The following is a 27,977-nucleotide window of genomic DNA, read 5'->3' as shown; positions in this document are numbered from 1 at the left end:
ACTGATAAAATGTTTCTTACATTCATCAAATATTAATTGTTTAAATATAAATATAACTATGTTTAAACATTAAATATAAATTTCAATTAAACTGACGAAATATTCATTTTCTATTTGAAAATAATTTGTTTATTAATTACTACCATTCCGAAAATTTAAATTTCATACTCTATAAATTTACAAAATAATTGTAAACACATTTAATAAAAGTTGTAAATGTATGTAACTTTTTTGTTTTCTCTTGTTTACACATGAAATGCTTCGACTTGTTTCCACATAATACTCTTTGGTATGTTTCCATAATCCCTACATCCTCCATCATTCCCTCCATTTGTATTCTAAGTGCAACAAGTTGAACGGATAGATAATATATTGAATATTATCTATTATTATGCACAGTCCAAATTTATACCGTTTTACAGTAAAATATTCCTGTTTTTAAACTGGGTTTCTTGTAATAATTAACAACTTTTATCATTGATTTATAATAACAATAATATCTTTATATATTTTGTAAATTTATTTTAAAAAATTAAAAAATATTTTGTATATAATGTAAATTTACACATTAGAAAGCTACAATGATATCTTAGAGTTTCAGGTTCTAAATGAATTTAGATACTTAATAAATCTAAAATTATTTATTAAATTAATTAAATAACTAATTTGAAATAATATACAGAGTTTGTATTTAAAAATTTAAGGTTATATTCACTTCTAATGGCTTCATCAATTCATTAATATGAATTACTTATCTAAAAAGTTAATTTTTAAGAGTACCGAGTGTATTGAGACATAAAGAGAGCAGAACATGATAAATCAAACAATTAATTCTAATGTCGAGATAGAACAAATACTTAATAGATGTCAAACAAAAGACATACAATATAGACTATAGGTGTAATTATAAAAATTATTTTCTTACAGTAAGGCAGTTTTTATTTTATCTACAATTGCAACTAGGCTTGCAACGATTACAACTGGAACTGCAGCTTCCAGTTGACGGCTTATTTCCACAACCGCTACTTCCTCCACTTCCTGTACTTTGAACAGGTATTCTAACTGCAACAAGTTGAACGGGTATAGCTAATAAAGCGATGGTTTGCGAAGATCCACGAGAGCTATCTGATCTGCAACCTCCACTGGAACCTCCACTTTGTCTTCTTTTCACTCTCCTAACTCTGTGATCTAGCTCATTCTTGCTTTGATTTTCTATACTTCTTTTCGTAATTTTTCCTGTTAAGTAATAATTTACTATTCTTTGAACATTAATTTAAAAATAAATTGGACTTACCACAATTAGAATACCAAATAATCATCAGGATAAAAACTGTGCAAACTGTTAGCCAGAAATTCATATCGTTAGTATTCAATAAAGTACGAATAATTGTAACTCATTTTCTTCTCTAAATGCGAAATTCATGAGAATTAAATATTATTGGTGAATTATGTTTAGAAAAGATTCTCAAAAAACTTGAAAACTGCATTAATTATGAGACTTGCGAAACATCTACGCTGTTTGTACAGCTTTGGAAGATTCTACATTGGACCTAATTTATAATTGAATCTGATATTTCCTAATTAAATTATATAATACGAGGAATTTTTTGACATAATATGGCACAACTTGTCAAATTTTTAAGTATTTGGGCTGTTTTGAAAGTTTATGTTAATTAAGAATAAGTATTAAAAGTAGTATTAATTAAAAATGTAAATATCCATCGCTTAATTAAATTAATCCTGTTAAAATATTTTTAACTTAACTTTGCATTGTATCTGAATATTCACTAATTTTGACTAATTGCTTACTTGTAATGTTTTCTGTTCAGCGTACACTACATCTCTTACGGATCGAGCAATTATTTTTTCATCAAGAGCTAAACACTGTTTTGACAGGATGCAAATCTCGTCCTCAGCGGCGGGGAGTGGTGTTAAGAGAAGAACTCTAACACTTAAATAGGAGACAGCTTCTCACAGAAAGTCCTCACGAGAGCGGTCCTACTTGGATGATCGGCTATGTGTTACATTGCCGTGTCCTATCAAATCAATCAAACCAATTATTTTGCTTTTTTTGACGAAATAAAATACTTATAATGTTTCTTTAAAAATCAGTCTTAAAGATTTTATTTTTTGTTAATAGAGATAAAATTAATTTATAAAAATAAGAACCACTAAGAACCAGGAAAAAATTCTCAGCTCTACTCTTCTCGACGACTCTGCTCTTACAGTTAGTTCTCATAAGGCGACGGCCGGATGATCCAGTGGTTAAGACAGTGTTTTCCAATCTTTTTCTAATAGTGGCACCATCAATTTAATTAATTTTTCTTGCGGCATCTCTATTCCTTTATCAATGTAGAATTATTGCTTTTTTCGTACTTATAATCACAACTTACACGTAAGAAGTGTTACAGCGCTGTTCAGTGGGCCTATTATTTCGCGGCACTCTTGAAGTGATGTTGCGGCACCTCAGTTGAAAACCACTGAATTAAGACGTCAGCCGAGCGCTCTCTGGAGGACCCAGAAACGAATCCTGACGAGTCGAAAAACCCAGGAATTTTCGTGAGGGGTTTGTCACAAATATTCGGATCTCGTCCATTAACATTCAGCAACTTCATTTTGTGAACTTCGCCGAATCCATGATGGGTCTGATTAAAAGATCTTCTTAGTGTCAACAGGACAATAAGAGTAAAAACATAAGTGCCCCACCGCGGAAAGGATTAAATCTTCTACATTTCTATATTAAAATTAAAAAATTAAGCTATTTTTATTTTATTTCTCAAAGAAATTCACTGCTTAATCTTATAAATATATCCTTCGTAAAATTATTAAGTTTAAATTATGAAATTTAATTCGCCTAAAAGCATTACGTAGTCTCATATTTATAAATAAATTATTTTAATCGTATTTAAACAGCCGCACAAGAGTCTAGAATTGAATTTATGGAGCATTATACAAATACGTTTAATCATGTACACCACACTCTTTTTGGTCATTGCTGTTTTTCTGGTATCCGTAATTAATTTTTTTGGTAAGTCTCTTAATTTTTTCTTCGTTTTATTGTCTCAAAGTTAATGTATTATTTACTTTTTCTTTTTTTACTCTCTCTCTCGTAGAAAAAAGTCAATCGTTTAGTTCCGAAATGCAAACTTATTCGTCTGCCCGGTATTATGATCCTAATAGAGATATGATAATTCAAGCTCTTGATTACTTAAATAAAGTAGCTACAAATCCTAAAGCTAAAAGTGTATTCTACAAAATGGCTCGAAGGAAACGTTCTTACTTTTAAATACAAATGAAAACTAAAATCAATTAAAATGTGATACTGTAATTTGGATTAAAATAAAGTCAGATGTTTTATAATAATTCATACACCAGTCTTGGATTTAATTCTGTTCTATATATTCTATATTATAAATAAAACAATATTATTTAAGGTAGCATGACAGACTTTTAGAATACAGCTTTTGAGTAACACGTTTATAGAATTGACGCGGTTTATAATTTAATAAGAATTTAGGGATATAATAGAGAATTGTGATATGTAGGAATATTAGGTTTAACATTTTAAAATAATTTAAATAAAAAATTTTAAACAGCGTTGTGATTAGTAATGTGAGCAGTAATTATTTATTGTGACATCGTCACTAGCCGTACAAAAATTTTTAATCATTTTTTAAATTTATTTAATTTAAAATGTATGCTATTCATCTCAAATTAGTAGTGTCTTGCCCCTGTACACTATATTTTTCCTATATCTAACTCCTTTCAGAAGAAAATTTTTGAATTGAAATAACGTGAATACCTTTTCCAAACAGGAAGTTCGTATGGTTAATCTGGGCCTCCTGCCCTAAACTTTCCACATATGTTCTCTGTTTTCATCTATCTAAACGCGGCCATACACATTAAGTTAATCTTCAAAGGATTAACCATACATGCCTGACCTTGAGTAATTCCTAGTAGTGTGTGTGGGGGGAAATTTAACAGTTTTGGCGGACTGTACCGACCACCGGAGTAGAATCGAAAAACCATTTGATTTTCCTGCACAGTGTCAGACTGCACAGGCTGACCTTAACGTGTATGCTGTCATGTCGTTCAGTTGTGAGAACAATGTCTCGTGAATACATGGAAGAATTATTTTCTATAACCTTATTAACTTTTATTATTTATAACCTAAAAAATTATTTTTTCAGGTTATAAATTATTTTCAGATCAAAAATTTCTTGAGTAAATTAAAATTATAAATAATTTTAATATTTAGAAAACTTCTCAATTCATTTCTTCCGTTTTCATAAAACATCTTGATACTCTATATCATTTTCTTTTACATTTTAAAAAATTTATTGTTTTAATATCCAAGTAAATTAAAACATGACAACTTAAAATAAGACAAAGTTTAATAAATTCTTTTTAATTATTAAATTATAAAATTAATTTGCGATAATAATGTTTACAATTTGTACTAATATCGGATGTGGTTGAGAATTATTAATATATATTCGTCTATAAAATTTAATCCATGAATTTTGGTAGTAAAATCGACTTGCCATTGATCTTTCGCTGATAATTGATGCTTTTTAACCAGGGCTGTGGAGTCGCGTAAAAATCTACCGACTCCGACTCCGACTCCGACTTTTCCTTACCATCCGACTCCGACTCCGACTAGGGGCAGACTTGTTACCGAAAGAGACCCGGAAATTCTGATGTCATCACGTGACATCAGAATAAAATATTCAATAAATAGAGTTGTAATAAAGATAGAGCGTAGAAACTTTTTATTCCAAAGCTAAAAGACTTCTCTAAGTAATATATAAATATGTATTCGATAATTTTTACTTTTCCGGCTGTTATATATAACAGAGGAAAAGTGTAGCGCTCGGTCAAAAAATGACCCCTCCCAAATTTTTACATTTTTGGACTCGGGACACCTTGAAATTTCGACATATGCAAAAGATTCGAGGTTTTTTCTATATGTCTGGATGTTAGACTGTGTGTGGGGCCGGGGGGCATGATTTCGTTCACCCTGTTTGAAACCTAATAATTTCTGTGGTCAGAGTGGTCAGAATCGGAGTCGGATGGTTTAACACAAGAGATAGTTATTTAAGTCAAAGTGGTTGAACTAAATCGTGTCCCCATATACATTCTAACATCTTAAGCGAGAACATCTTAACGGGTTTTACTGTACTATTATAAAATGGCAAAAAAGCAAATGTGAGGCTCTGGACAGGTCCGAACCCTCACTAAAATTTGCGTTAAAATAATTGTTTTAAAGAAAAAATATATAGTAGTTAGAAATAGATTTTTATTTTATGAAAACGCGACGCTAACTTTTAAACAATAGAAGAATGTAAGTCCGTCGACCATTTCCGGTTGGAGATCGAATTAAACTTCGATTTTGACCTCTCCCGCGCCCCCGAAAGGTTTCGAATTGTCATCAGGTGACGAGGAGAGACCAATCGGAAAGGGGAATCTGAGAGAAAACGGATAAAACCCCGGAAATTCAAGGACGCGACGGCTTCTTCTCCCGAAAGTTCCAAGTGGCGGATCTATTGTTGTGTGTGTGTCTCGCACCCATCTTCGTCTCCATCTCCCTACCTCGGATCGACATCTTTCCATCAACGGAAGTCGACCGCATCGTCCCGGAGTGGTCGAGACGTGATGGAACGGTTCATTCGCGAACAAGGGACACTCCTTCAAAAGGGGACTATCTTGGAAAGGAGAGGAAGACCCAGAGGCCGCAGCCGCCGCAGAACTTCCAAGATCGCGGAAATCTTGTAAGCTTCTTTCGTGTTTAATAAACGGTTGTATTGTTTGTAAACGAAGCATCTATCTCTGACTCAACTGCTTCCACATGTCGTTGATTGTTACCGCTCGGCAATTCAAACGGCAAGGGAGACGATGACGATATATATCGCCTATTATCGTTCAGCGAATTCTTTTTATTTCTCCTCCCTCGGCCCCCACACTTACTTTGAGGGTAAAGACGAGTTTTATTTTATTTTTTTTAATTTTGAACGCTAATAACGAGTAAAATATTCATTAAGATATATGACACACGACCACTTTTATGTCTTCACCCTGTCGACCTTTAATTAAGAACCAAAATTTAATAGTATTAATGCCCCTTTATACGCAAGTTGCAGTGCCACATTTCGTTTCTTAAACTTTACCCGTTCTGAGATATTGTTTAATATTTCAGAACAGAAAATAAAGAAATTAAATTAGACGCCAACACACACGCGTGCGCGAATTTTTCCCCTTTATTGACTTTTTTGAGGGGTTCGGGAGGTCTCCAAACGTGTAGATTTGAAAAAAAAACTTGGAGAGTCAAATTTGACACGATTCCAATACTTTTCCGTTTTATATACATAACAAGTTGGTAAGTAAAAAGGAGTCGGAGTCGGCGGATTTTTTGACGACTCCGACTCCGACTCCGGCTAAAACATCAAAACTCCACGACTCCGACTCCACAGCCCTGTTTTTAACAGAATCTATAGCCCAAGATTTCTGTTGAAAAATTAATTTTGTGATCAGTGCTATCCAAACCACTATTACTATTTACACCATAGACTTCTATGCATACTTTTTTCCCGCGAGTTTTAATAGAATTCGTTGCCAATAAACATCCAAGAACAACCAGTATGTCGTCATCAGATGCCATGGCCGACTGACTGAGAGACAATGGCGTAGCGAACATAACTGGCGCCAGGGGCACGACACTATATTGGCGCCCCTCCTCTTCCAGAAACAAATCTTGTTTGTCTTGGAGACCATTTGGCGCCCGGGGCACGTGCCCTACTTGCCTCACTCTAGCTACGCCTCTGCTGAGAGATTTTCTTCTTCGTGTGTGGGCGATAGGAAATTCTGAAGTTCCTCAAGGTCAGGCAGCCTCATAGGATTAACTTAACGTGTATGGCCTTTACCGTCCCAATCGCGTCATACGGATCTATATTTCTACCTATTAAACATTCTATAAATACTTTAAAATAGTTTAATTTGTTTATTTACCTTCGCTTGTAAATCTCAATTTTAAATGCATCCACAATTTTTTCAAGAAATTTCCCGTGAGTCAATGCGCGACGTTCACCGAGTCATGGGATGTTGTAAACGTGCGGCGCAAGGTTAATCAAGGCATATAATAATTATTTATACCATTCCGTGGTATAAATAATAAATTCATATCAATAATAAATTCCTATTACAAATAAAAATAATTTATTGTTAATTTAAAATCTTCGCTAGGACGCCTCTAGTGCCCGTTTTTGGCATACCGTTACGTGGACAGACGGATACCCCTTCAATGGGTTATGTATATAGATCGCTCGGCCATAGATTGGCACAGAAGTCCACTGACTTCTATTTACTTGATGGTATCGTTTTACATCCTGCTCCGGCGAAAAACATCATGGTCACATGATAAAAAATAATTACAACGAGTGCTTTACGCTAGTTTTTTATGTTGTAAAGTCTCGGTCTTAGGATTATAATTTCAGAATTTTTTAAATTGTGTAAAAGGAGTGTAAATTTTTTAAATCAGATTTTTAAACTCTTTTAATGCAAATTTTATCTAAACATTATTTTTTGATTCCAATTATGATATTGAACGTAGTGTAAAATACAAATTTATCAAAATGTAAGAAAGGGAATAACTTGCTACAGACAGATTTCGTAAAGAAAAAATCATAATCTATTCCAAGATTCCTAAATATTTCCTAGCAGGTTGATTGCCGAAATGGTAAACATCAGCCTGCCCTTTGTATAAACAAGTTGCTCACAGGCACCTTTTTTCATGCCCTCGTAGTACTCATAAGTGGAAAAAGTCAAAAATAAATAAAAAATATAGAGTACTAAAGGAAAAGGCTAACTCAAAAATTATAAATATTTGAATAACTAACAAGGACATGTGCGCGACGATTGTATTGCGGATGGTTCGATAAACCATTTGTCATCATGAAGGTTTTTAAAAACAACGATTTGAAGTTCGAAGAAACGAACAATTGAATTTTAATTTGCGTGTTTGTGTATGTACTGTACGAATAGAGAAGACTTAAACGTTCGTAGCTCTCCCCTTTTATCCGCCACATGTTGACAGCCTGATTGCCGAGTGGTCAAGGTGGCAGCCCACCGCTCTGGGAAACCCGGAATCGAATCTGGACGGGTCGAAAAATCCCCAGGAATTTTTCGGGGATGGTCCGTCGGGATATTTCGGGCCCCGTCCCTCACCACCCGGCCGTCCCATTGTGACACTGGCCAAACACATATTGGTCTTATTTTAGCAAGACTATTTCCGCGTCTCTCAGATCGGGAATGGTCTTGCTAATTCAGGGAATGAATTCTCATAAATTCATCCCGGGTTTCTCAGAGCGGTAGGCAGACAGTTAACCGCTTTGGCCACTTCAGTTTATTAAACGAGTATAAGCACAAATTAAACACGACCATTTTATTATTAATAACTGCCTAACTGTTCTAAACAAAAAAATAATTTCATAGTTTTAAAATGGTTTTTAAATTTAATTAATATTCTCATGATAAAATATAAATAAACTGTTTTAATTTAATAAAAAAACTAATATTTTATTTTTTTTACTTTAAAATAATAATTTATTACGTTTAAAAATAAAATTCTCGTTAAAACTTTTCTACTTGCCGATCGATTAAAATTTGGCTATAAATAGATATAATTGTGTAGCGATCCGTTCATAGAAGTCGTTTCTTCAAAATGGCGACCTCGAAAAGTGCAAATACTTATAATAGATTGAATTGGGAAGAATCGGTAAATATTAATTATTATTAGCTTTATATTATTACTCCGTTAATCGTTTTAGGAAATCCGCAACAAATTTTAAAACGTGTAGAAAAATTTGAAGAAGAAAACAATGTTTAATGATCAGACTTTTGTTTGATGTCAAAACTTCAACTGAAATGTAATTCATTGTTTAAAAAATTTAAATTTCACATATAAAAAATAAAGTTAAATAATATATACGTAGAAATTAAAACTGGAAGAATTACATGACATTTATACATATTAATTTATGAACAAATGTTGAATTTTTGAGGTATTTTTTTCTTTTATTTTTCTCTTTGATAATTAAATATATTTAGCATATCTGAGTTTAATTTTTGCCTCATTTCCTCAGATGAGAGGAACCACATATTTAATCTTATTCATTTCTGATCATGCTTCTCAAAATCTTAAAATTAATTAACTGTTTCAGTTAAGAAACTTCATTATAAACTACATATAAAGGTTTCAAGTGTAATGGATAACACAGCGATAAGATTGAATAATTGAGCAAAATGTGTAAAAATTAAAATGGTGTAACTTAACTTATTAATTTTGATAATTATTGAAAAAAATTATAAGAAAAAAGTAGAGTAAGTAAATTCTTGGGTTATAAATAAGTTTTATTTCTAACAAAGCTTGTTGACATATCCATCCAAAAACAATTGGCGCAATCCGAAACTGATGAAAACTGAGGCAGTTATTTCCATATGAATCAATGTAAATCCAATTAATTTGTTCTAGAAACTCCAAAATACATACCAAAAACACATTTTATAGAGAATAAATATAGTGTTTAATACTAAAAACAATAAAAAATTAATATAAAATGAATATAAAAGATTAATGTGATGAATAACTGATTATTTAACATGACATTCAAAGGGCTGCTGGCCCTGGAAACTTTCTTTGGTCCCATGATGGAGCTAAAAGGAAAGGAAGGCAGTGGAATTGTTCGGCTAGATGTGCGGGATAATGCTCACACGACAAGAAACTATGCCACACCAAGCAGGAAAATGCGTGGGTTTCTTTTTGTTTCTGCAAAATTAGCAGCGAGGTCTTGTGGGCACACAAATGAAAACCGAGATAAATTTTTTTATGAAAAAATTTATAATACAGTCGACCCCCCTATAAGATATAGATACGTTCCAATTTATTAGGAATCCGATTTCTTACAAGTCGTTCCAATCACAGCCCGACACGTGTCAAATTTACGGACTACGGCTGATTGAAAGGTTTTCTTCCATAAAATTAATCGATTCTACACTAATCCGACTCAACATTTCCAAAATACGTATATTTTTTCGTAGTTTTATAGGAATCGTAATTATAGGGGGGTCGACTGTAATCAAAGCCAACAAAAACAGAGATACTACTGTATTTAGTAACATAATTTAAAGAAAAATTACAATTAAACTAATGATCACTGCCATAAATTTATTTTCGGTTTTTTATCACTATTCAATGTTTTCCTTGATGCTAATTAAACAGATACTGTCATTTAATGACAAAGAAGTTTATAACTGATGCATTCCAGGTATTTCCAGTTGTACAGATAGGAAGAAAATTGTGTAAATTAAATAAATACTGAAAAGTTTACCAAGTAAAGAAATTAAGAAAGTGATTTAAGCTTTAAAACTGTTATTGTTTATATAAACTATTATACTGAGAAAACAGTGCACAAATTTTAATGCATTCTTGGATTTGTGTTGCAAATGAATGTTTAAATTATAATACAAAATTAAATGCTCTTAACTGATATTAAATACATAGTTATTTTTTCAGAATTATCACAATTATTGGAGATAAACAAAAAGAGAATCTGCAAAAAGTAAAGGTATTTTGTAAGCTTCATAAAAAATCAGACATTAGACATTTTGGTTTCAGATCAGGGTTATAAGATTCTGGGTAGACCAGAAAAGGGTTGTGACAGCCATAGAAAGACAAGTTCATCCTAAAGTGTACCAATACCAAAACTGGTCTTAGTTTCAGTTTGTTGACCAAGATATAAGCTATCAGACAAAATATAATATATAATCATTGTCAGTCCTCTCCAGTACTTTAAATATTTATTTTAATTATTTGCTTGCAGTATAGTAGTTTAAATTGAAGCCAAATGATTGTCAGATTTCATTGGGCTATATTTCTTATATATCCCAATGTAATCTGGCAATCATTTAGTTTTAATATAATTATTGATCTTAGAGATGTTTGAAGATTAAATTACTGGAATTTTTTTATTTCAATTATGTGCTAGTATTATTAAATGCAATAGTATACAAATAATATGGTTGAATTACATGTTGTTAATAGATTTTCAAGTTATGATATTTAAAAAATATAAGTTATATTTTTTTTCAATATTTCTGAAAATATGGTGTATCTTGGATTCAAATTACATCATAATAATGGTGACCTTTAGTATCATATTTGTTACTAGTAGTTACTGTAATTCCATTGTATCATTTTAATGATTTTATTAGACCAATGTTTGTATTATCAAATATTTAAGAAGTAAACATAGCTCAATCTCATTAGCCTGTTACAATAATATCAAAAGTACTTGGATGAAAATCCCAGAAAAAGTTGTGCAATACTTTTCAAGGAATGTTGAATTTCTGATGTTTTAGATATATCATGAATAAATATCACAATATGTAGAAACAGAAAAAGCCTTTATAATTATGAACTCTTCTAGAAAATATTCAAAAACACCTTTCTCACTTTTTTCTAGCAAATTTTAATTAAATGAACTAACATTTCCAGCCATTTTGAATAGCCTTCCTCAGTTTAGCATAATTTCAAATGTCCTGAAAAATAGATGAAAACATTAGTTCATTTAATTAAAATTTGCTAGAAAAAATGAGAGAGGTTTTTTTTAATATCTAGAAGTTGTAGCTTACAGTACATAGAATTGCTCTCCTAGAATAGTTTTTTAGGAATTTTTATGAAAAAGACTTTTGAATTTTCTGTACTAAACTAATATTAGTGTTATTGAACAATGGGATCTAAATTGGATAACTCAGAGTCAGGAAGCAAATAAACATGGCATGTGTAATCACAGAGTATTTGAAGTATGAAGTACTTGGAGTTATCAGATTTTTGCAATATGAAGGAGTTAATCAGAGCGAAGTTTATCGCAGATTACAGGGCATTTATGGCCCAAACATTTTAAGCTGAAAAGAAGTCGGCGTTTGATGCCAAAAATTTAAAGATGGACAAATGGAGCTGAATGATAATTGGGAGAACAATAGAGGCAGACCAAGGACCTCACACACTGATGATAGTTGTCAAATGTTTGATTAGGGAAGATTGTCGCATTAAAGTTTGTGAAATTACTGCAATGGCTGGCATTCCTAACAGTTGTGTGCATGAAATCATATGTGACCTAAACTTCCACAAAGTTTTGGCTCACTGGGTGTCGAAAATGCTCTCCAATGAACAAAAAAACATATGGAATGAATTCTTCTCTTCAACATCTCACCCGATACCACCAAGAAAGGAATTTTTTTGCTGAAAGCATCATTACCGGAGATGAAACTTGGGTTTATGAGTTTACCCCAGAGACAAAACAACAATCCTTTTTTTTTTACTGGGGAAGCTGGATGATATGGAAACTTCCAGCTTTCCCAGTAAAAAAAAAATTCAAAACTCAGCCATCTGCTTGCAAAATTATGGCTACCATATTCTGGGATAGTGAAGGCCTACTGCTGTGTGAATTCTTCGAACCGTGCACAACCATTAACAGTGACAGATACTGTAAGACTTCCAGAAATTGCATACAGCCATTAGAAGAAAAAGGTCAGAACAATTACACGATGGAGTTAAACTTTTGCATGATGGCACAAGACCACACATCAAATCAAACCAAACTGTGGTTGGCACAGCAGAATTGGGAGGTCCTGCAAAATCCTCTGTATAGTCCAGATTTAGCCCCCCTCAGATTTTCATTTATTCAGACCTTTAAAGAAATTTTTGGTGGGGAAATGCTTTGCAGATCAGGAGGAATTGCAAGACATCATTCTGGACTTCTTCAAGTAACTTGACAAGCAACAGTACCATGAAGAGATGTTCAAACTAATGTCAAGCTGGGATAAATGTCTCAATGTTTATGGAGATTATGTCAAGAAATAAGTGAAAGTATGTAGTTTTTTGTGGAATGTATTAAATATTTTCTTTAATTGCAAATGTTAGTGTAATTTTGGCCTGTATCTTTAATATTAGACACTCCTTGTATATTCTTGCATATTGGTGTGGTTGTCTTTCATCAATATTCCTTTTTTGAAGAAATATTAGATGATAGTACAATACACCAAACTTCTATTGCAAATTCTAAACTTCTTTCTATTTTGCTTACTAGTTTCCTCTGATGATAGTATCTGCTAATAAGTATGAGTAAAATGGTGAAAATTATAGAGATGTTCCATGACAAGTCCAGGTACAGATTGTGCCAGTTTTATATTCACTTGCATCACTCCTCCTTGGTTAAGCTTGAACTTTTCATTCAACTCTTATACATACATAACAATATACTTGTTTCTATATTGTTCAATGTATATAAAAGTGAATAAAATTTAAGTAGTTGTGTTTAAATTATAACATTTATCATAGATTACTATTGATAAGTTTGATATTGTTTATATTAAGGTTTTTGAATTGAGGTTTAAGGAACTATTTATGTATGTTATAAAGAAAAGATGGTCGAGAGTTGACCCTTGCTGAACACCAGTTAAGGGAGAAAAAATTCTAAAAATTATAATCAGATAATATGATTGCTACAAAAAGTAATGTTAAGCCATTTGATGTACAGACCATAAATATTAAATTTATTACTTAGTTTATATAGTAGAAAACCGGGATAACAGAATTGAGTTTTTTTTTTAATCCAAATATATAATATAGGTGATTATTTATTTTTGAAGTTTAATTATTTTGTATTCTATGTGCAGCAAGTTAGTTGCAGCGGAGAAATATGGACACCAAAGTGTTGAACAAGATACAGATTAGAGGTAATAAGATCGTAGAGGAAGTTGTATAAACAAATTTTGAAGATTTTTAGCATGGCAGTGGCGTTATAGATGGGCTGATAATTATGGTTTTCTTCTTCATATTGCCACCATCTGTGAAGAGTATCATTATTTTGGGTATAATGAAATTTAAGTAAAAGAGGAAAGATGTAATAAAAAATAGCAATAGCTCAACATCTTTGGTTTCATTTGCAATGGTGTCATGACAGCAACATGGATTGCTATGGACTGGCAGGTATTATCTTTAGCTATAAATCATGATTCTATTTGGGAACAAATGACCACTGGATCACTTCAGTCCTGTGTTGAGAGCACAATGCTCTTTTACCTGGCATAATGGTCTGGAAACTGTCTCATGATGGTAAATCACCTCTAGTAGTGGAGACATTGATAGTACAGCGATACATTCAGGAAATCCTGCAATCTTGTGTTGCTTTTATGGCAGGTCTTCAAACAGCCATTTTCCAACAAGTCACAGTTAGGATTTTCCAGAAATGTCTCCATCATGTTGCCACACTTTTTTAGTTTGCCCTGTCTCCAGAATTGTTGCCCTTCAAGTATTTGTGGGACCAGATGGATGTCAGCTTTAGTTATTTATAAGTGTGAGGGATCTGAAGAGACAGTAGTAACATCTGTGGACAAATTATCATAAGATAGAATATGGTACCTGTATCTTCTATGCTGAATTGTAACACTGCATGTATTTATGCAAGAGGTGGTCATGCAAGATACTAAAGGTTTATTTAAATTGTATCTTTGCTCAACAGAAAATTGTTCCTATGCTATGATATTACTGTAGTCATTACATTCACATTAATGAAGTTTGTTTAATTCACCTTTAGTTTGTAACATAGTAATATATGTGAAATTTTATCATATAAGGTCAGCTCTATATTATCATATCTTCATGCATCCTGGATTATTCACTAAAAAACGCTTCATTAATTATTTCTAAAGTTGGTCTATTATTAAAATGAATGCCTATTTTAGGAAAACCAAAGTATCATATTATCTAATGATTTTAATATGTTTAATACAAAACAAATTACTGTTATTTGAAATTCATAATTAAATACAAAGATTTTGTTCTAAATCTCAAACAAGTAAAATGGCAAAACCATATTTGGGATAAGACTATGTCTCAGAGACAGAATCACTTTAATGCTCAAGGTAGGTCTCGTTCTCATTCTCCTATCTTCTTTGATATTGTGCTTTTGGGCGTGATCATTTAAACTTCGGCCACAACCACGAGATCGTCCACGATGCATCTTTGATGAAATTAACATATCTGATTTCAAAATTTCTCTCCATTGGGTATCAGCCCGGGTTGAATTTTTGTCAATGCATAACGAAAAGTTCCCGTTTTTGAAAAAAAAAATAGTCATGGTTGTTGTATCGTCCGAAATTATTTTTTTATTTTGCACAAACAATATACAGTTTAACCCGATTATAATGTCATCGAATGTAACGACAGCCCTAATATAACTTCAAATGTTTATCGGTCCTACGATTTTACTATACTAGATAATGTTAAAAAAAACCCACTTGTAACGACATAAAACCGTTTTAACGTCATATTTGAAGCACTCCCAAATTTACAAAATTAGATTACAAATTTTATTTAACATAGAAGAAACTACATGTTCAGTCCTAAGGTCAGAGTTCACTTCTTAGAATGATTATGGGTGGTATTCTTCCCCACCTGACTTTAGTGGGGTGAAGTGCCTGTTTTGCCTGTTTGTAGAAGAGGGTTGCCACTTTGTACTTTATTTTGACTCAATTCTTGGTCCCCTGACTACCTAAGAGTCTGGATTTTTTTATGCGCAAATGATTTGGGCACCTAATACTCTGTGCCAAATATCAACTCTNAAAGTTGGCTGGAGCCAAATCAAGCAAGTAAAATGGATGGTTGATCACTGTGACTAATATTCTAGTAAGAAATTGTGAAACAATGAACAATGAATTACCAGAACATTACCATGGTGAGGAAACTATTCTCCCAATTTGTATATTTTTGATCTAACCCTGCAAATACAAGTACTTCTGCATAGAAAAGTCCATTCACAGTCTGCTCAGAAGGCATGAATTTATGATTGATAAGTCCTCTTGAATTGAAAAATGCGATTTTGCATCATTTTCATCATCAGAAATATTTCTATGGCACTTCTATCTCATTTATAACAAAATTTGGTTGTGACTCTTTGTTCCATCTTGAAAATTGTGACAACCAAAAAAAAAAAGCATACCAATTTCAAACCATCACTGGTTATGTTTAATATAAAAGTAATTCTACTAATTTTTATTTATTTTTTAAAGGAATTTCCTATATTATGTCAAACATGTCTAGGAGACAATCCTTATATACGAATGGTAAGTTAATTTTAATGCAAGGCTAAACTTTGCCTTAGATGTTAATTTATAAATATACTAAAATCTTGATTAACTGAGATTCCATATTTGTTATCTAAGGTGAACCTATAAGTAAATTTCTTGTTTTATATATAATTCATAAAAGCTTTGCTATGAATGCACAGAGTGCATAAATACTTTAATACTTTCAACCTTGATTGTATTGAGGAGTGATTGTGCTCCCCCCTTTTTTCTTTTTTTTTATTTTTCTGACCTGTAGACACTGAGAGGATGCCTATTGCATAGATTTGGTCAATCCCACATTCAACAAGGTGGTGAGGAACACATCTTGGCATATCCAGGATACACTCTATTATGCCCATAAAAATTGATGCTGAGATGGCTGCAGAACATTGTAGCAAGGAAGGGAGGAATTGCTACAAAACAAAAATTGCTAAAGGACTTTTAAAAAAAGTTTAAAATGATATTTATTACAAAATAACTTTAGTTAATTTTTATCATTTAACTTCAACTTGAGACAAACCATTCATATTAAAATGTAACTACAATAATGTTTTTTTATTTGTAAAACTTTTATACATATTAGCTGAATAATAAATGATATAAAAAAGGTTGTTCTTGTAATTAACTAAAGTATAAAGTCTCTTTTTAAAGAGACTTAAAAAATGTACTATGTAAATTTTTCATATTGGTAATTTTTAATTTCAAATGGCTATGGCTGTCCATTTTATCCAAGTTTCCATTCATCCAGGGTAGCATCACTTCACATTACATTGGATAAACAGTATTTTTGGCTACTGTACCACAAAAGGCACTACTTTATCATGACATTCATTAGTAAAATATGTATAAAGTAATAAATAAAATCAAGTAACTGTTAATTTTAAAGTGATATATTAATTAAATATGCATAACTTAAGTGGATAATCTATTCAGTTTGGGTAATAAAGTAATTTGATATTCAAAGTTGTTCTCATTAAATATATATAAATTTAATAAAATTCCTAGCTTAATAGGAAAATTCTCTTTGGATGTTTGAGTGTCATGGGTCTATACAGTTGTTAACAATTCATAAAAATTATAATTTTCACATTGATAGCTTATGGGTATTAATTAATTCAAAATATTATGGATATTTGAACTATAGTTACTCAAAGGTACTGTACTAGTTTTGTGATAAAAAAAAAATACCTTCATAAAATTATTGGTTTTAATTACTTTTACTGCCAAAATGAAAAGTTTTTAAATGGAAATCTGGTGAATATATATACACATATGTATATACATTCTATAAATGCCAAAATGAAAAGTTTTTAAATGGAAATCTGGTGAATATATATACACACATGTATATACATTCTATAAATGTACATAATCTTTAGGTATTGTAAAAAAGATTTTTGATATTCTTGGATTTTATGATAATTGATAAAACATTTTCAAAATTAAATGAATTAAATACATTTTGCTTAAATTAGACAAAAGAGCGTTTTGGAAAGGAATGCAAAATTTGTTCAAGACCATTTACTGTATTTCGTTGGTGTCCAGGAGCAAGAATGCGTTTTAAAAAAACAGAAGTGTGTCAGACTTGTGGTAAAATGAAAAATGTGTGTCAGACATGTCTACTTGATCTAGAATTTGGTAAGTAATATCCTAATTATTTTCAATTAAAAAGTTTTATTTTTATTTAGATTTTAATTAAATCAATTAAAGAAGTAAAATATTTATGCTGAATTTAATTCATTTGAATTATTAAACAGTAATTTGAATAAACTGCTTTTAAAACAAATTTATATTTTTTAAAAGGTCTCCCAGTACAAGTTAGAGATTATGCCTCTAATTTGAAAGATGAGATTCCAAAATCTGAAGTTAACAAAGAATATTATTCCCAAAATATTGAGCGTGAAGTAAGATTTAATTATTTATTAAATAATTTGTTGATTATGTTGATTATAATAATAAAATATTTAAGAGGTTTCTGAAATAAAAACAAAATTTTTTGTTTGTAGGTCCAAAACTCAGATAATAATCAACCATATGGTGCCCTTGGCAAAGTTCAAGCACCAAGTGAACTTCTAATGAAATTGGCAAGAACAACTCCGTATTATAAACGAAATAGACCTCATATTTGTAGTTTCTGGGTAAAGGGAGAATGTAGGAGGGGTGAAGAATGTCCATATAGGTTTGTATTGAAATTCATCCTGACATATATGGTTTTCATGATTTCATGAAAATGATTTCATTTTCAGGCTATTTACAAATAACATATTATAATGTGTACAGTGGGTTCAAAAAATTTCAAGGCTAATGTTACTAAGAACACAATTTCTCAGATAAATAAAATTTTTTTATTGTTTATTATCCAACATACAGTACATTCCTTTTCCCTTAATACATATTTGAGAAAACTTGTGCAACTGCTGGAAGGCATGTGTGTATTTCTCCTGTGGAATCAATTCAAGATGACATCACATTCTTCTGAATGGTGTATACATCTTCAAAACAGTCTCCTTGCAGTGCTGTTTCAATTTAGGAAATAGGAAAAAGTTGGCTGGAGCCAAATCAAGCAAGTAAAATGGATGGTTGATCACTGTGACTAATATTCTAGTAAGAAATTGTGAAACAATGAACAATGAATTACCAGAACATTACCATGGTGAGGAAACTATTCTCCCAATTTGTATATTTTTGATCTAACCCTGCAAATACAAGTACTTCTGCATAGAAAAGTCCATTCACAGTCTGCTCAGAAGGCATGAATTTATGATTGATAAGTCCTCTTGAATTGAAAAATGCGATTTTGCATCATTTTCATCATCAGAAATATTTCTATGGCACTTCTATCTCATTTAGAACAAAATTTGGTTGTGACTCTTTGTTCCATCTTGAAAATTGTGACAACCAAAAAAAAAAAGCATACCAATTTCAAACCATCACTGGTTACTACAGAATGAGTCTCATTCAATGGAATTTGAATACAAGGTTAGAGGATGATTAGTTTTAGCAGTGATATAGAGATGGTGACAATTATGTCTGCAGTAACAGCATTCCTGGAACTTTTTGAACACATTGTATGTAGTTATTTGTAAAATTTATATGCTGAGTTCATTCAAAGTAAAAACATTTGAGTAATTTTTGTTGTTTTATAAAAATCTGTTTATAAATTAACTTCAAAAAAAAACTTACTTTTGGAGGGTAATGATTTAACTGTTTAATAACTTTTAGTTGGAAACTTCAAGATATTTTAAACACAACATACTTTTATGGTTAGATATGCAAGATTCTCCAAAGTATAAATCTTGATATATAAGCTAGCTAAAAAAACCATCAAAGTAAAAAGTAAGATTCGGGATCCATAGAAAAAATATTAAATTCATAATGTTTCACTTTTTATTGCAGTCATATTTCCACCTAAATTTTTTTTCCAGTGATACTGTTCACTTATACATTGAATGTTAAATCTAGTGACAGGTTATCTTCTCAGTTATTTCATGAAAATATCTTTTTACATAAATGTAACAAATTATTTTACTTTTGGTATTGTTCAAAATGACTTTAGTTGATGATTCAAAACCTACTTCAATTTCATACAACATAATATGATTCAAAGAATAAATTATTCTTACTATCAAATTATTTTATATTTAAAGATTATATTAACAATACTGATAATTTTATATAAACAACAAATCAATAAAAATAAAAACCACTCAACTATCCAGCAAAATTCTTTAATAATTTTTAAATGTTTTCAAACACATTAAGCGTTCATCATCAGTTATTTCTCTAATTCAAAATGTGAAATTTGAAAAATTATGCAACAAAAATTCCAAATAACTGTTATGTGAAAAATTAAAAGGTAACGTGTTACAAATGAAAGTGCTATATACAAATTTTCGTGTGCTTAATAAACAAAAATAATAATAATAACAACAAATAAATAAATAAATAAAATATCTATCAACGATCATCATAAGCCTGATTGAGCCTTTTATATAGATCTATGCCAAATCGTCGCAAAAAGATTTCCAAGCAGACGAAAGCCCGTCGGCATCCCTATAGTTGATACACTGCGTGCTCTTCTGTGCCCTGTGGATTTCCAGCTTTTCGAGATATTTTATCGCGTGTCTAGATGTGGTGGCTTTTATTATAGAGGCCTGGTCCCAGAAAACAGTAATGCCTTGTTGTTTAGCATAAGTGGCAAGGACCGTGCTGTCAATTGTTTTGTTTACTGAAAGCTTATGCTCATTGATTCTTTTTTTCAAATTCCTCAAAGTTGCACCTATATATACTAAGTTAGAGTTGAACCTGCAGTCTCTTAGTGGTATTGAGTATATTCCTGTTAAGGAGTTGCATTCATAATCCCCCTTGTCATTCCTTAACATTCTGTAGATAGTGGATTACGTCGATAAACTATCTGCAAGTTCTTACTTTTGGAAACCCTCTTGATAATGGTTTAAGGAAGGGTATATAATCAGGACCATTTTTTTTTTTTTTTTTTGGTGGTTTTGCTTTTGCCTCCTTGTAAGATTATTATCTTTCTTAATGAGAGCCTCTATTCTTCTTCTCACGTAGCCATGCTGCATGGCAGTTCTTCGTATATATTGTAACTCCTTAACAAACAACATTTGTGCAATGCGTGTGTGCTCTCCTTATCCAAGATCGAAATACCGACATTTTAATATGCTCCGGATCTGCCAAATTCTTAGGGATAATGATGGATATAGATGTCGGTTTACGATAAATATTGGTTCAGACTTCCCCTTTTATTCATGTTATAGTCAGATCCAAGAAATTGACGCTACTACTCTCTTGTTGCTCCAATTCCAAGGTTAAACCATATGGGTTACTGTTTATCTGATCTACAAAATGCTTGATGATGTGATTATCCTTCCACAAGATAAATACATCATCATCATATCTCACATATATTAATATATCTTGTTGTAAGGAAGGGATGATACTGTTTTCTAGATTACGAAGTACCAATTCGCAGAGGACCGACGACATGGGGCTACCCATCGGTACTCTCCGTCCCTGTAGATAAGTATTATTTTCAAATTCAAAGAAAGATGTGTGACAAATCAAGTCTGCTAATTCCAAAATCTGCATGTGGTATTTGGTAGCATTATTAACATTAGCGAATAAAAAAATCTCTCAGAGCACAAAAGTATGGAGGCAGTTTGATTGATGGATATAACACCTTATAATCTAACACTGTCATCCATTCCTCATTCATGAGCACAACATTTTCCAGTTTCTGGATCAAGTCCACCGAGTTTTTTATCAAAAAAGGCAAAACCTGCATCTTTCCTTGTATAAATTTAACAAGTTGTTTTTCTATTCTGAAAGTTGGAGCATTACATTTTTCTACCACAGGCCGTAACTGCGAACCAGGTTTATGTGTTTTTCCGAAAGCAAAAATTCGTGATGTCCTAGGAGCTTGTAAAGTAGCAGACCTCATACCTAGATAATTGGCTAAAGGAGTTAGGGTAAATTTTCTCACTCTTTGTTGTAAAGCTTCCAGGTAATTACTCGGGGCAGGAAGACATTCGGTGCTGTCGATGTAGTCATCTAGACACGCGGTAAAATATCTCGAAAAGCTGGAAATCCATAGGCACAGAAGAGCGCACAGTGTATCAACTATAGGGATGCCGACGGGCTTTTGTCCGCTTGGAAATCTTTTTGCGACGATTTGGCATAGATCTATATAAAAGGCTCAATCAGGCTTATGATGATCGTTGATAGATATTTTATTTATTTATTTATTTGTTGTTGTTATTATTATTTTTGTTTATTAAGCACACGAAAATTTGTATATAGCACTTTTGTTTGTAACACGTTATCTTTTAATTTTTTACATAATCGTTATTTGGAATTTTTGTTGCGTAATTTTTCGAATTTCACATTTCGAATTAGAGAAATAACTGATGATGAACGCTTAATGCGTTTGAAAACGTTTTTAAATTATTAAAGAATTTTGCTGGATAGTTGAATGGTTTTTATTTTTATTGATTTTATTCTCCAGTAAGCAAGTATACTATTAAACAAAAAATTTTTAATGTATATAATATACTGTAATCCTCTTAATAGATGCACAGGTATCTATGGAACAAAATATATTTAGCCCCTGGCATGTTTAAGAGACCCAATGTCTATTTAATTCTTGCAGAATTTTGCATCCAAACTAGTGATAAAAAAATGGGAGAAATTCGGTAGTCTTGTTCCCATCACTCATTCTCACCCAAATAATGAAAACTGCAAGTAATTCACAAGAACTTCTCTGTTTTATTTAATAAAATGTATGCTATTACACAACATTACTACCATAAGAATAGAGTTGTTATTGTATTACCATATCTATGTTTCATGAATTTTTTTAGCCATCCTCTGCTAGCTGTGAACACCACATTTACTTATCACTTTCATCTAACTGGATGAAGATTTCTCTTGCTTTGACCATCACCATCCATCTGGAGATCTGTTATTTTCTCTCACTGTTCACAAATCCACTGTAGAACCTTTTCTTCTAATTCTTTGTTGATCATCTTGCACCATCCTCTTGCCATCCTCTTTGCTTCACTCTTATTTTTGATAGTCTTAAGAACTTTGATTCATTTGATTAAGAAAACACAGTTTCAGAAGATTAAAAAAGTCTTAAGAGCATCATGCCTACTCTTCCACACATGAATTCACTTTGGATGCATTTTGAATTTTCACACTACTACTAATGTGTACTTTTTGCATATGCAACTGCATTCTGTTTGAAGGTAATGCTGTAAGGTCTCTTTGTTGTCATTCCAATCAATGTCTAGTTCACTGTGTAAAATAGAGTTTGTAACAGAAAATAAGAGATGTTCCCATTCACATATTTACGATATACTTCAGGAGGTAACTGAAATAAAATCTTTGATGTTGTAGTAAAAACATTTTTCAAGGGTTTCCTGTGGAAACCCTTGAAAAATGTTTTTACTACAACAGGAAAATTACCACAGCACATACAGACACTTTTAAGCTTTGTGAGTTGAGCATAGGAATTTAATGACACCTGGCAGCTACTGGAAATTTGGCATCTATTTAGCAGTTTAAACTAAATAACTTGTGTTTATAGGAGACACCAGGTCTACAACATCTATTGGAGGATTTACAGTGTACTCATTATATATATAGTGTATATTATTATTCATTATACATTTATATATTATATTACTATGTAGACATGAAAAGCCAACAGATCCTGATGATCCTTTAGCAGATCAAAATATTAAAGATCGTTATTATGGTTTAAATGATCCTGTAGCAGATAAATTATTAAGGAGAGCTGCAGCAATGCCAAAATTGGAAGCTCCTGAAGATAAAACAATTACAACTTTATATGTTGGTAATCTTGGAGAAAGAATAACTGAAAAAGAACTCAGGTAAGAAATTAATAATTTATAAATTAGCAAAATTTCTTTAAGTTTATGTTAAATTCTGTTTGGATTTGTTATGAATAGTTACATGTAAAGTCAATGATGTTATTTCAGATAGATTTTTTATGTAACTCAAAATTATAAATACATTTGCACAAAGTTTTTATCACTTATTGTGGTATACTGAGTAAATGTTATCAATAAAACTATTATTTACATATGATGACAATGTCAACAATTCTTAAATATTTAGATTTACAACAAAATATATAATGTACTTCAAGCCATTAAATTTAGTTGGCAAATGAATAATTTTAAAAGTTTAATTATAATTGTTTTTGCAAAGTAATTATTGAAGGAATTCTTACAATTTTTCATAATATTGACATATATTATCAGATTTATGGCTTCAAAGTAAAAACAAAAATACAGATATATTGAATAAACAAATAATTCAAAATAAAACTTCATAATCAGCTCTATATCTATAAAAATATTTTTAGTTCTCGTGGCCATAATTAGATCCTAAAATAAAATTACTTAAAATACAAAAGTCATATGTTAGAACAACAAATATTTAATCATTAATATACGAGGGTGAATCAAATATAAATGGGATTTTTGTTCCTCAGCAACTAAGGTTGGTAGTACAGGGCCCATGCTTCTAGTCTGATTGGGTAGAGTCATTAAGAGTGGAAAATGCTGGCCATTTCATACTTTCAACCAATTCGTCAGTAGTACTCACAATGTCAGAGCAATAGGTACACCCCTCTATTGTGCAACACATAATCATACAATTTCTTGCTCATGAAGGAGTCAACACGACAGAAAATTTTTGCAGATTGACTGCACAGTTTGGGGATTAAACACTGTCAAGGACTCGTGTGTTTGCCTGGCATAAAAAGTTCAAGGAAGGACAGACATGAGTGGAAAATCAGAAACGATCGCCATCCTTGGACCAGCATCACAAGCGAAAATATTCAAGCGGTTTGAGACATTATTGAAGAGGAGAGATGAATCAGAGTTTGCGAAATTGCAGAGCAGGTCGGAATAAGTTATGGAAGCTGTCAAGCAATCGAGATGTCATTCTCCTCCATGACAACGCCAGGTTCCATACTGCAGCTCTAACAATCTCAAAACTTAACGAAATGCACTGGACTGCACTTGATCATCCTCCCTACAGCCTGGACCTATCGCCCTGCAATTTTCACGTTTGGGCTGCTTAAAGAAGCTATAGGAAGGCAGTGATTCGAAGATAATGCAGGAGTGGAGGAATTCGTGCTGAATTGGCTCCTGATGCAACCAACTTCATTCTATGATACTGGAATAAGAAACCTTCCTTTTCACTGGGAAAAATATATTTATATAGCAGGAAGCTATGTAGAAAAATAAATCATAACGTTTTTTTATTTTTTAATAAATAATTTTAAAACATAAAATAAATCCCATTTNGTATTTCTATAGCAGGAAGCTATGTAGAAAAATAAATCATAATGTTTTTTTATTTTTAATAAATAATTTTAAAACATAAAATAAATCCCATTTATGTTTGATCCACCCTCGTAAATTTAAAAATTAACAAAAAATAAAAGGCATAAAAATAATAAATAAATGTCTAAAATTAGTCATTTCATACTGAATATCCAGACATCGAAAGTGTATCTACTTCTTGGCAGTTAATACAGTTCTTCCTGTTCTTATAAATATTCAGAATTTTCCCATTCTTGACCAAATTTAGTTTTTCAACATGTTTAATAATGTCTGTGTAAGAAAATACACCTAAATAGTGTTTCTTAGATCTGCACATGATGAGTTTGTGATTTTAGTGGTTAATGTTTGATTGAATCAGGATACACCCAGAAATAAATCCAAAATAATTAATAAACATCTGTATGTTGCATATAAAAATTCCTAAATGACAGAAAAAATCAATTTAGTGTAGTATGAGTTCTCAGGTATTCTAACATTTGCAACCATGAATATTTATCATAGAGTCCTAAGGAAGAAAAAGAAATTCTCTCCATTTTATTAAGAAGTCTGGTAATTATCAATATATTTAATTTATCCAGGCACATGTTCTTATATTGAATAAAAAGCATTATTTTTGATTCTTCATCTAGATCAGGGGTGTCCAACCTTTTTGTTTTTCTGGGCCACATTGAAAGAAGTCATGGAGTTTTGGGCCCCATGTATATTTTGGCCCAATCCTTAAATATACAAGTATATTTAAGGATTAACATGTCTAGATTATAGTAATAAGTATTAAAACTTTATTACAAAAAGAGATATTTTAAAAAATCACTTACAAACACTCAATTTTTACTTAGAAATAGATAAATTCATTTATTATAAAGGAGACAAACAAAAATTTATTTGAAAAACACAAATATTTGTTTTATTTGGGTCTCTAATTAATAAAAAGCGATGAAACACCATTTTAAAGTGCATTTTTATTCAACTAATATATTTATAAATAATATGTAGCCCAAAAAATAGCCAATGCACCAAATGATATTTTTTACACCAAACTAATAAAAGGGTAGCCAAATCTTGCAACACTGGATGGAATACTAAATAAAACTGGAGTTGTGACTCAAAGGATTATAAACCTGAAAGGAGAGAAAGGACAAAAGATACAGAAGTGAGGAAAGTTGGAAAATTAAGGGTCAATATTTGCATAACAGAAGGTCTATTTAACCTTTCTCACTACTTTTTATCTTTTGGCCTTTCTCTCCTTTCCCTGAATTTGAGTCTGTACTCCTTTGAGCCACAACTCCAGCTTTATTTAGTATATCTTCCTCATTCATACATTTCCAAGTATTTGAAAATATTTCCTTTCCACTCAAAAATAAAATATGTATAAAGTTTACGAATTTGTGAAACTTCTTTTTTGAGTTTGTGCTGTTTAAATAAATAAATAAAATAAAAGAATTTGTCGGTTTTGTTTACGCATTTATTGAGCCGCATTGAAACTTGCCTTGGGCCGTGGTTGGACACCCCTGATCTAGACTTTACTTAGAATCTGAAATACTTCCATTGATTTTCATTTCTCCTCATCCTAATCTTTGGAATTGTTCATTAGTTTATAATTTGAAATTTATTTTCAGAATATTTGTATGCAAGTGACAAATTGGTACTATTTAAGTTTACTTCAATGATATTTGATCTTCTGCAAGAAATTGAACCCTTTTTTTGTTTTTGGTATTTGTTTATTTTTTTATTCTCATATATGTTTTGGCATGATATTTTCATTCCTATTTTTTATATCTAAGTACCTTCTTTTTGTAATATTCTATTCGATTTTTGGAATTTTTTCTGCAGTAAATTTATTTAATGATACTAATTATAATATATATAGGAAATCCTTGTTAATTCAAACTTGGATAGTTTGAAATCCCATTACTTCATAACTGTAGTCCCTGAAGGGGATATAGAAATTTACATGTTAAGGAATTCAGTTATTTTTAAAATATTGCTATTTCATAATTTGAAGTGAAAATTCTGCCTGAACTGTGATATACATATGTTAACTGGTTTGTTTAGATTGTAGTGCTTCCATGATGTAAGAGAGCAATGGACTAAGAACAACTCTAATATGGTCAATATGACTTTGTTTTTATTATAATGCATTTTTGGCTATCATCTTACATATGGATTACTATATTTTTTTTTCTCTCTCTCTCTCTTATTTCATAAAATATGACTGGGTTTAGATTGCAAGATTGGACCCAAGTAGCAGATTGAGATAATTATATGGATCTAGGCTATTACATTTGGGTGACTTACTACATTTTTGGCCACTTTAAAAAATAATTGGGGCTACATTTCAAGGAATTTTTTACTTTTTATAAAACTTATCTGGCAATCTGTGGTTCTCACCAGACATACGCTGTTTACCTGCAGTTTATATTATTAATTGGACCGTTTATTTTGAAAGTGGTGTAAGTCCATTTTTTCTTCTTTCGAGATATTTAAACATTTGCATTTTAGTTGATTCAAAAATATAAACAAAGTATACTAAGTTTGACAATGTTTCTATGACTTTAGAAATATGTAAGTTGATTGCATAAAGACTTCTATGTGAATTTATCCAAACTAATATATTCTTTCTGGGCCATAAATGGACTTACACCACTTTCATAATTACTAAACTGTAAAATTCATTAAATTTCTATTATGTAAAACTCAATGTCACTTGAAACACATTGCGTTTTATTCTGATTTTGTTCATATATAATAACAAGAAATAAAATAGTATTGTTTATTCTGAACATTAAAAATATTTACTTATTGTTAAACTATTTTATGATAAATTTATCATTATTATGAGCTTACCATTAGACACTGCTTTTCATTTAGATTCATTACATGGATTTTTTTCTAGTC

General features: G+C 31.2%; 2 protein-coding genes across 5 annotated transcripts in view; one reads left to right on the top strand and one right to left on the bottom strand.

The window, feature by feature from the left end:
* Nucleotides 1-713: 713 nt before the first annotated feature.
* Nucleotides 714-7,055, bottom strand: LOC111632979. 3 transcript variants are annotated; one of them, XR_002757982.1, is made up of 3 exons: nt 7,006-7,055; nt 1,810-2,734; nt 714-1,236 (listed from the first exon to the last, which is right to left on the bottom strand). XR_002757982.1 is itself a non-coding variant. In XM_023377495.1 (2 exons), the coding sequence occupies exons 1-2, from the start codon at nt 7,034-7,036 to the stop codon at nt 944-946; spliced, it is 324 nt and encodes a 107-aa protein (XP_023233263.1). In that variant the 5' UTR covers nt 7,037-7,054; the 3' UTR covers nt 714-943. The 3 variants fall into 3 exon arrangements, 2 of the variants coding, with proteins under 2 accessions (XP_023233263.1, XP_023233262.1); XM_023377495.1 differs by lacking the exon at nt 1,810-2,734 and having other exon boundaries at nt 7,006-7,054; XM_023377494.1 differs by lacking the exons at nt 1,810-2,734; nt 7,006-7,055 and adding an exon at nt 1,295-1,715.
* A 1,581-nt stretch (nt 7,056-8,636) lies between these two features.
* Nucleotides 8,637-27,977, top strand: part of LOC111632977 (pre-mRNA-splicing factor RBM22-like) — a 26,167-nt gene continuing 6,826 nt past the window's right edge. Inside the window, exons 1-6 of one of the 2 annotated variants that reach the window (XM_023377491.1) lie at nt 8,637-8,770; nt 16,126-16,179; nt 17,658-17,820; nt 17,986-18,086; nt 18,189-18,361; nt 23,397-23,597. In XM_023377491.1, the coding sequence (XP_023233259.1) occupies nt 8,717-8,770; nt 16,126-16,179; nt 17,658-17,820; nt 17,986-18,086; nt 18,189-18,361; nt 23,397-23,597 (746 nt within the window). In that variant the 5' untranslated portion in view covers nt 8,637-8,716. Of the gene's footprint in view, nt 8,771-13,751; nt 13,792-16,125; nt 16,180-17,657; nt 17,821-17,985; nt 18,087-18,188; nt 18,362-23,396; nt 23,598-27,977 lie in introns of those variants that run through there. The other variant, XM_023377492.1, reaches the window with a different exon arrangement.

This window comes from Centruroides sculpturatus, unplaced genomic scaffold (genome assembly GCF_000671375.1).
Source record: "Centruroides sculpturatus isolate CEXI.00-Female unplaced genomic scaffold, Cexi_2.0 scaffold814, whole genome shotgun sequence".
Taxonomy (NCBI): Eukaryota; Metazoa; Arthropoda; class Arachnida; order Scorpiones; family Buthidae; genus Centruroides; species Centruroides sculpturatus.
Note: the sequence above shows the minus strand (reverse complement) of the source record. Positions and strands in the feature narration are given on the sequence as shown.

What these genes read in the sequence shown, in the direction of transcription:
- LOC111632979 (XM_023377494.1), bottom strand. Translation starts at nt 1,358, where the DNA reads ATGAATTTCTGGCTAACAGTTTGCACAGTTTTTATCCTGATGATTATT. An exon ending in TATTTGGTATTCTAATTGTG is followed by an intron (nt 1,237 to 1,294) that starts GTAAGTCCAATT and finishes ATTACTTAACAG; the next exon opens with GAAAAATTACGAAAAGAAGT.